At 35.0% G+C, this 10,831-nt stretch overlaps 1 protein-coding gene across 1 annotated transcript; it reads right to left on the reverse strand.

Moving 5' to 3' along the window:
• Positions 1-8,644: 8,644 nt before the first annotated feature.
• LOC128982638 (cuticle protein 5-like) lies at positions 8,645-10,362 on the reverse strand. The gene is made up of 2 exons (XM_054401587.1): positions 10,339-10,362; positions 8,645-9,289 (listed from the first exon to the last, which is right to left on the reverse strand). Exons 1-2 carry the CDS (start codon positions 10,351-10,353, stop codon positions 8,711-8,713), a joined length of 594 nt encoding a protein of 197 aa, XP_054257562.1. The 5' UTR covers positions 10,354-10,362; the 3' UTR covers positions 8,645-8,710.
• Between the last annotated feature and the right edge of the window lie 469 nt (positions 10,363-10,831).

The following is a 10,831-nucleotide window of genomic DNA, read 5'->3' on the forward strand; positions in this document are numbered from 1 at the left end:
GAAGACGACGACGATCCACTACCGGTGCCTATTTTTCAACCGAATTGGACAATTTTGAACCTCCCAGGAAGCGGACACAATGAACTATTCTAAACCAACAATATCTCTTGTATATATGCAATTTTATTTATTTTAAACACTGTACATTATTAATAGGGTAAATATGATATTTATTTTGGATGAAAATGGGGTTTTATTTCTAACCATCCTCAAACCATCGTGAGAACTCAACATAGCAAATTTACGAAAGAAATGTTGTTTTCTCAAATTGTATATATTTTAGCATTGTGATATGGCTATCAGGCCTACATAAATCGTTCTGGGCTCAAATTTAAATTCATAAATTTTGCTACAAGACCCTTTCAAATGGTTTTTCTTATTAAATAGGTAATTCCTCTGATTTTGGGAATGGAAGTTGACCAAACCTTAAAATATTACTTATTAGAAAAAAATCTCCAATTTTTGGAGAGCTATATCTTGGTAGTTACAGCACCTACAGAGCTGGTTCTGGCCTCAAACTTTAGCAAATTTAATGTACTTTAAAAAAGTAAGTAACATGTTTTATGCAAGTCTCATATTTTAGGAGATATAATGAAAAAACCTTAAAAAATGCTAAAATTAGGTAGTTTTTCGAGTGCTACGCTTTTAGCACAAGTCTTTCGAAGCTGCAAACTTGGATATTTACTACTGGTAGTGGTCCTAACAACATATTAAAATATCAGAACTAGCCTATAGTTTGCGATTTTAATGTACTATATGACTGGCCTATTATAGGACACATGAGTTTATAATTACTGCTTTACGGGTTGGATCCTGTTAAGCTCTCACCTAAGAATAACGATGACTTTAGTTAATTAATTAGTTGTAACTGTCTGTTCCTCCTAAAAACATCCATTTTTAATTGCCATCATTAGAAAAATGCAGAGGCAACTATTCCTCACAAAATCTCATCTCAAATTTCCATTTTCAATGTAGTGGTTTCGCATTTCACCCACAAGGTATTAAGTAATATAGACAAAATGTATGTAAGACAAACAATATTAGATTGACTATTGATAAACCCTCTATTTGGATACCTGTAGTTATCTGTTTGCATACAGCCTTGAATGATCCTATCATTAAATGTGTTACTATTTAAGTTCTATTTGAAATGTTGATTACTTCTATGGCCGTTGCAAGCATAAAAGTTACCTTTAGTTTACAATATTATAGGCCTACTCTTTCAGATCGGTAGTGTATTATCAAACGCTGGTGAAAGCGAGAGATGACTGCAACTATCTTTCTGTGAAAATATCTTAACTTATCTTCTTACGTTTTCCTTAATTATGTTATGAGATGAATCTTCTCTGTGTAAAACGCAACAGCTAGAAAAGGAATATAGAGACACATAATAATAAAAACCTATACCGGATTATATGAGTATAGCTTAATAAACATTGTAACTTATTTATGGAATCTATGTCATATTTTAATGATCATCCAAACAGCGTTTCCTTGATATTAGCCTAGAATAGTACTACCATGATGGGAAATTAAAAATAATGTTATACACTTTTACGTTTATTTCAGGATAAGTAAACCTACATATTAGAACAGTGAAACGGGTACACTGAATAACAAGGAAGAATGGATGTGATTACAAAAATTACTTTTAACGCTTGAGGAATAACAGAAGGAATAAACCTACTACTTCGAATATTACTCAGAATATTGGCTTCAGAATATTGGCAATATTCATTACATAAATTTCTATTCATAACTTGTTCGAAAATATATGTTATCCTTAAAAGTTATGGGAACTGATTGTAAGAAGATAATCAACTATATATCTATATCAAACTCGAAGAGTGAGTGTAGTTTGTAGGCTCAAGCCTGGACAAATGGTTGTCAGGACGTCGTTTACTTGGCAAACATCATTTCCATCTGCGTCAGTCATGTTACACGTCAATGCTAAAGCACTAAGGAACCCACTTAGCAATGGACTTTTAGTGACTTCCTCTCTCCCGAATCGACCTAGGTAACATTTTGAATTATATGCACCTTTTAACTCTCTGCATTTTGGTTATGACATTTCATTAAGTACAGAGCTAGCCATAGTAAGAGTAAGGATGGTTGTGTGCATTTTTCTACCTTTTCAGGTACGTATTTGCTAAAACATGACGAAACATTGTTAACTAAGTATTTGTTTTACTATAGGATATTATTTTCACTCAAAATAATATAATTATGAATAAAAATCGAATGGAACACGAAAATATGTGTATTGAAAGATACTATGGGATTCATTGTGCTGCATATATGCAAAGAGATTCCGATTTGCATGCGAATGTCACATCACTACTTCGTATATAATGGTGACGAGACAAAACCCTGAAGATAATCCACAACGTTCTCATAAGTACAATTTTGTAAAAAAATCTTGACAAATAGAAAAATAATAAGCAATACGTCAAGTAGTATGTTCTTTCAACTGACACTGAATAAATTTTGAAATATTGAAAATATGGGGGGGGGGTTCTAAATATAAAATTAAAAGTAATCTATACTTATAAAAGGCAAAGCCCTCACTGACTCACTGACACACTCACTCACTCATCACTAATTCTCCCACTTCCCATTTACCTAGGAGGCTGAAATTTGGTACACCGATTCTTTAGGCATTAAATAGGAAAACTAAGTTGTTTTTATTCTGATCGGACTCTCGGACTCCGCCCTAGTGGCTCTGGAGTTTCCCATGTTAACCTTATGATTTTTCATATTTAAAAGGAATTAATGAATCTTATCAGCTGTTTCAATCAAACAAGATGGTTCTGTTCTAGATGTTCAATAGCATTTAAGTTACAAGGATTACCAACAGGGTGCAGCACTATTATATTTTTTTTATTTATGACAACAGCTAATTTGCAACCAAAAGGTGAGTGAGCGTAGCGAACGAATTATAGTATGCAATAAGGAAGCATTTTCAAATTTAATCAGGTTTAGGGAGAATAGCCAATGATATGGTGAAAGGAAATTTTAACATTATTTTGATCAAGTATTTTGTATAAATAGCTTGAAATTGTACGATGAGTCGCTTAACAAATACAAAACAATTAAACAAACTCATTTATAGAAAAAACTGTGTTTAAATATTTCCAAGACAAAAGCTTATTTTACCCACCCTACAAGATTTCTACAACGCCTCCTTAAAGTACAAATAATATATTCTTAAGTTTTTGTCGTCGTTGTTATAGTTCCGTAAAGGAAATCTAATTTTATTTTACTGTATAAATTTTAATCGTATGGCATATTACATATCTTATGGTGCGCCAGTTCTTGATTTAAGCTACTCATATTCAAAGGAATGTTATTAATATGCAAATAAATTACGTATCTCTTCTCTACCTCAAATTTACAACTCTTCGGACAAATTTTAATTTATGTTTTACATAGTGTACCTAAGCTAATTTATGAAAGATTTTCCCGGACTGCTTGCAAACCGAACACCAAAGTAACGTGAACAAATAAAAATCCTGTACACTGGCCGACTTCGCTTGGCAAGGCTTAACAACGTTACCCAAACCGGATTACTAAAGTCTTTGGGAGACAATGGTCGACACGAAGCTATTAAGGAAAGAGGATTTATGAAGTTGCTCTATTGGAATTTTCCCTTTGTTAAAAATGCGTAATGCGTGAAGTGGGTCGAAAGAAGTGTGTTGCACCTTTTCTCTTTTTTATGGTAAATGGTAAATTAGTTATTGGAAAGATATGGAAGGTTTTTAACCTTTTTAAATAAGCCTAGTTGACATTTTATCTGACCTGTACATAACAATTCAGCTATTTGCTATTAGATATATTTTAGCTGCAAGTCGATTGATATGAATTTTTAAATGCTAAACAAAATTGTACTTGACTTTTTCCATAACATCAGCAACTATTTCAGTAACTTAACTCATACAAATCATAACAGCTGCCATTTGGAAATGTTAGTGTTATTTATAGTTTACCAAACTTCATCAATATATCTTTAATAGTTTCAACAATACAAATTTTAAACAAATTTATCTCACTAATTTTGTGTTTTTGAAAGTTCTAAGAGACTTATAAGAGTCTCAAGTTAATCATAAGTTAAGTCTAACTCATTAAAATGTTACTCTTATTAAAATTTACGAAAGGTGCACTTTACGGATACGTGCAATGGGTAAATAAGGGAAACAAAAGCCGTCTTAAAAAGTTGTCAATTTGTCGGACCGTGAAACGATAATTTTGTTGAACACTTTAAGCTGCTTTAGTCTCCGATTAAGATTGAAAGATTTTCAAAACTTTCACAAACCCTAGTTTGGTAGGTTTCTTTTTTACATATTTTTTTATCGAAACTAATATTTTTATATTTGTTTTTATAACTAGTTATCTTTTAGAAGTGATCATAAATCGAAATAGTAGTATCATTCTCTCATTTTACCATCACTTGATGCATGATAACCAAGTAGCTTATGTCTTCAGTAAGTCACTCAGGCTTAATAACTCATTCAGGAAAAAATTGTACTACTAATTTACTAATTTAGTGGTTAAGTTGATTGGTATAACCAAGCTGTAAAAATTATTGTTGACTAGCTTTGTAACTGAGTACTAAGTTGTAGCATTCACGCTATTGATAGGAACAGTAGAAGGGTTACTAATAGTTACTTTTAGTTGTAACTATTGATTAGTAGAGTTGGAAATTACAAGAAGTGATTTATGTTTTCGGAGTATACTAGCTGTACCCGCGGGCTTTGCCCCGTTTAACTTCTTAATTTTCAAGATGATCTCGTTCGCATGGCTCAATCACGTCCTGGTTGAAGTTCGTTCGCTACGCTCACTCACCTTTAGGTTGGAGCTCGTTCGCTGCGCTCACTTGCCTTCAGGTTAGCTCGTTCGCTACGCTAACTCGTCTCCAGGTTGAAGTTCGTTCGCTACGCTCACTCACCTTTTGGTTGCAAATTAGCTGTTGTCATTAATTAAAATAAATAATAGTGCTGCACCCTGTTGGTAATCATTGTAACTTTAATGCAATTGAACATCATAGAACAGAACCAACTTGTTTGATTGAAACAGCTGTTAAGATTCATTAATTCCTTTTAAATATGAAAAATCATAAGGCTAACATGGGAAACTCCAGAGCCACTGGGGCGGAGCCCGAGAGTCCGATCAGAATAAAAACAACTTAGTTTTCCTATTTAATGCCTAAAGAATCAATGTACCAAATTTCAGCCTCCTAGGTAAATGGGAAGTGGGAGAATTAGTGATGAGTGTGTCAGTGAGTCAGTGAGGGCTTTGCCTTTTATAAGTATACTAGTTGAACCCGTGCGAATTCGCACGAATAATAAATTAGGATATTATAGCAACGTTGTTAGAAGTTGCCATTGTATCGACGTTGGTCTTGAGCTCGATCGTTGGCTATACACATTCTGAGTTCTTTTTGCTGTTCAGTAGCAGTATTTTGTAGGACGGAGTTCATCATGCTGAAAACTTGCGCGTATGGATTAATATCAACCAAATGTTGAGTCAAAATGTGTATGATTTCAGTGCTGCAAGAGCCATTAGCTTTGTTTAGCATTCTTTCTTGAACAGCGGTTTCGACGTCGTAGATATAAATTTGGATATGTGGGATGCTCCCATCTGACGGTTGAAAGGTGACAATTGAGGCTAAATTGTGTCGTGCACCTTATACATAAAAGGCCCTCCACCATTATGTTCTTCAATTTTAGCTCGAGTGCTGACCATTGCGAGCGCAGAGTTGTACGATCTAATGTTCTCTTTGTAGTTTCTGCTCAAATGATTTGCTCCATTAAGTAGGCTCTGGATATAATAGATTTCTCGGTATGGTGGTAGGTAGATTCACTTTTCCTTTATGCAGGATGTAAACCCTTCGTCTCGTACTCGTTGTTCTTCTTTAAAATGTAGCGTACCACATTTCTGACATTTTCATGCCATCTAGCGAGTGAATGCTGCTGAATTCTTGTATTTGTCAGTGTAATTTTGTAAGTACACGTTGCCACTAACTGTTCCAGCTCCTCGTCTGGGCTCCTTACGTGCTTCATTGCTTGCCGTATGTTGACTTGCAGTGTCCGACCCAGGGCTAGTGTCCGACCAGCAATATTTCTTTGTCGTCGGGTCCTTGTTATGTTAAAACGAAAATGAAATGTAAAAATTTTCTCCCGTCGTGTCCTATAGGTAACATTTCTTTGCCGGGTTGCTAATTATTTTAAAAACATGCAAACTGTTTACATTTAAAAACCAAACGAAACAGCTGGGATTTTTTTTACTAATGTATTGACATCTGTTTTAGAATATAATAACATTCAAATCAATCACAATGTTATCCTTATGGAAGGAACTTTGAGGGCAGCCCACGACCCTTAAACAGATATATTTCGAAAATCTAAAGCCAGTTTGCACATCTACACACCTAGACGAAGATTTTGGTATATAGTATGTGTGGTGAAATCTTAAAACAAAAAAGCCTTATTGTTCACAAAGTTTCATGTCGCGTATTAAATATATAGATTCAATCATATGTTCGAAAGACAGATGTAAATATTTTTTGAAGGAATCACAAATTTTTTCTAAGATAAGATATTGGAAAATGTTTTGAAACTAAAGTTCAGAGTCAGCTCAACTCAACATACCCTCCGCCCGAATAAAAGTATAGCCCGATATTATACCGATAGCCCAAATAAAAGTAGATTATTTAGACAAAAACAAAACAAAAAACTAAAAGAAACGAAAAAACGAAAGTTGATATCTATACTCAATTCTAATTACGTTATCCTATTTATTTTCATATAAGAACCTTCGGTAAAATTCCGGCATCATTTGTGTAATTAATTATGATTATTAAGATTGGCATAGTGCTGAATCACAAACAAACCAAATGGTTCCAAAATAGAATTACCTCAACAGTACCTGTTGATTTCGACGGGTTTAACCTTGTATTTTTTTTTGTATTTTGTATATTGTATCTTAAACCGATGCTTGTTGTGAAATCTGGACATGCATAACAAAATCTGGACATGCAATTTGAAAATTCAACCATGAAAATTGGTCGAGTAGAAGAGCCAAACGAACTGGGAAATGAAAAACTAAATTTAACTACCAATAGAGCAAATTTATTTTACGTACAATCCGGGTTTGGACTGTAGCTACATATATTCCAATGCTTGATGGGACATCTGTGCGTACATACCCTCAATTTGAGACCTCAATCTTGAAAATCGGTCGGTTAGAAGAGCCAAACGAACTCGGAAAAGAGAAACAAAATTTAACTTCTATAAGAAATACATGGAGAGGAAATTTTTTTTACGAATAAACCAAGTGGGGTTATAGATAAATATTTGCCGATGCTTGATGGAAAATCTGTGCGTGCATACCTTCAATTCGAGACCTCAATCATGAAAATCGGTCGGGTAGATGAGCCAAACGAACTCGGCAAAGAGAAACAAAATTTAACTCCCATAAGAAATACATGGGGAGCAAATTTCGTTTACGTAGAAATAGCGTGGAATTATAGATACATTGATGCCGATGCTTGATGGCAAATCTGTACGTGCATACCTTCAATTCGAGACCTCAATCATGAAAATCGGTCGAGTAGAAGAGCCAAACGAACTCGGCAAAGAAACCCCAAATTTAACTCCCATCAGAAATACATGGGGAACAAATTTCGTTTACGTATAATCCGCGTGGGATTATAGATACATTTATGCCGATGCTTGATGGCAAATCTGTGCGTGCATAACTTCAATTTGAGACCTCAATCATGAAAATCGGTCGGGTAGAAGAGCCAAACGAACTCGGCAAAGATAAACCAAATTTAACTCCCATAAGAATAACATGGGGAGCAAATTTCTTTTACTTATAAGCCGAGTAGGATTATAGATAAATATATCCCGATGCTTGATGGCAAATCTGTGCGTGCATACCTTCAATTTGAGACCTCAATCATGAAAATCGGTCGGGTAGAAGAGCCAATCGAACTCGGCAAAGATAAACCAAATTTAACTCCCATAAGAATAACATGGGGAGCAAATTTCTTTTACTTATAAGCCGAGTAGGATTATAGATAAATATATCCCGATGCTTGATGGCAAATCTGTGCGTGCATACCTTCAATTTGAGACCTCAATCATGAAAATCGGTCGGGTAGAAGAGCCAATCGAACTCGGCAAAGATAAACCAAATTTAACTCCCATAAGAATAACATGGGGAGCAAATTTCTTTTACGTATAAGCCGAGTAGGATTATAGATAAATATATGCCGATGCTTGATGGCAAATCTGAGCGTGCATACCTTCAATTTGAGACCTCAATCATGAAAATCGGTCGGGTAGAAGAGCCAAACGAACTCGGAAAAGAAAAACCAAATTTTTTTAATATATAAGATGTGCAAGCCATCAAAGACTATATCTCGAACAATGTAAAAGCCAAATCAAAGTTTATTTGGGAAATTTTAACCTTAATATATCAACCACTTAATACACTGACTGGTTCTTTGCTAAAGGATAAAAGCCAAACCTCGAAAGTATTATGCTTGATTCAAAAGTGTTAACACTAATCGTGTGGATCACCATGGAAATAAACAATCGAACATTTTCTTCCGATGGATATTACTTTAAAAAAGACGATGTCAAGAGATACAGAACATTATTATTTATCACAGTCACATTACATTATTACTAAAACATGAAAGCAATTAGTAGTTTTTGTAATACTTTGGTTCAACTCGATAAAAAGTCTGCAGATGATGTTCCCTGGCGGCAGCGACCTCGTGAGTGTCTGCCAGGTATCCAGACATGAGCACCACGGGCTTGGCGAGGGGTCCGTGGTAAGACACCACATGATGGGAGTGTCCATGGTCGGTGCCGTAGTCTGAGGCGTATCTGCCACTGTAGTAGTCACCGTAGCCTCCATGAGCCTTGGCCTTGGCTACAGCGGCGAAATGCTCAGCCTTAGCAGCAGCCACCTCGTGAGTGTCTGCAATGTGTCCGTCATGCAGGACGTGTGGGATGGCGGTAGGTCCGTGGTACCTTATGTCTCCATGATGGCCGTCATACCTGTAAGAACCACTGTATTCCTGGCCGTGACCGTATACGTAGTCTCCTCCGTAGTGAGATTCCTTGGCTAGAGCGGCGAGATGAGCGTTCTTGGCTGCTGCTACCTCATGAGTGTCTGCCAGGTAGCCGTTGTGGAGGACGACAGGCTTGGCGGTGGGACCGTGGTAGTAGCTGCAGTACACACTCTGGGCGTACAAGGCAGCAACAAGCATCAAACTCTGCAATAATAATTATAATTGTATACTAACTATTTTAGTGACAAGATTACTGTATGTAAAATAGGAATAGGATTACATTCATTTACTGAAATAATATAAACAAGAGTATATAATTGTGTTATTTATTGCATGTTAGTACACGATATAAGAGCAAAATGCAGTGACATCGATCTCGGTTAGTTATGTAATATATGCAAATAGGTTGTGTTTGAACAAGGAGTAAGGTGGACGAAAAATATAGTTGTCCTATTAAAATTATAGGTGACAAATTTTGGATGTATATATATGCAATATGTGAATGATTGTGACAAGTAAACGTGAAAAATATAAATCGACCGGGTTGGAATTTATTGGTATGATGATAGCTCAAATTTCTGATTAACATATAATATGTCTTATCCCAAAACTCCTTTCGGGCACCGCCCCAGTGGTTCTGGAGTTTCCCATGTTAACCTTATGAGTATTCATACTTAAAAGGAATTAAAGAATTGTGTCGGCTGTTTCAACTGCACAAGTTATTTCTATGATATTAAATAGCATTATAAAGTTATAAGGTTTACCAACAGCACTATTATTTTTTTGCATTTATGACAACTAACTGATGAAAGCCGTGGTGTACAATTAGAACTATACTTTTATCGGTGGTGGTGCAGTGGCAGAACATTAGGCTATGGTAGATGTGATATACTATAGCATACCGTATAAATTAAAAGAACCGAATTTTCATAAACCGTGTCCTCTCCGATAACTGCAATAAGCATTTTATATTGATATGGCAACTCCGTACAAATGATGGGTACTCTGCTAGTAAGAAATATAAGAATCAATATGACAATTTTTATATACATGCATAGCACTTACAAATAAAAATAAAATAGAGGTCAAATATATATCTCCAATGTATTACATCAATGTTCATTTATAAATTAATTACACCATGACTTGTGAAGTAAATCGAGGGGTCTTAAAAAAACAATTCTTCAATGCATTGTAAAAAATCCTACTGGGCCAATTATAACTAAGTCAATTTCCTTCATTAGGTAACTCACCAGAACAGTGTTCATCGTATAACTGTTGTATGCAACTGATGGTCTGTCAGAGAACCGAGAGTGTTTAAATAAAGTCAATGTTGTGTAACACATCCTCAGTCCTCAGGCGGACACGTGAAATATGTGAAACGGCAACCATCATCAGGGATAAAAGAGGAGGAAATTATGTGACATTTTCATAACTTTAGAATAGCTGTAAAATTACCCACACTGAGTTTGGGTTTTATGATTTTTTGCGTATTAATCCATCTATTAATTATATACTTTTAAATTAATCCCTAATTTAATCGTCTTGATTAGCCTATAAAACTTAGATTTAGATTATGAAAACTAAAAATAATTATATAGCATGGATTCTAGTTTTATTCTAGTAACGAATAATTTATTTCATACCTACTCTAAGCAAAAGCATACTTTCAGCTGATTCTACATATGTTTCACATATTATAAAAACATCAAAAACTCAATCTTAAAGTAAACCACGTTCCTTTCC

The sequence above is a fragment of the Macrosteles quadrilineatus genome, unplaced genomic scaffold (genome assembly GCF_028750875.1).
Source record: "Macrosteles quadrilineatus isolate MER2022 unplaced genomic scaffold, UCM_ALF_1.0 Scaffold_847__1_contigs__length_28896, whole genome shotgun sequence".
Lineage (NCBI taxonomy): Eukaryota > Metazoa > Arthropoda > Insecta > Hemiptera > Cicadellidae > Macrosteles > Macrosteles quadrilineatus.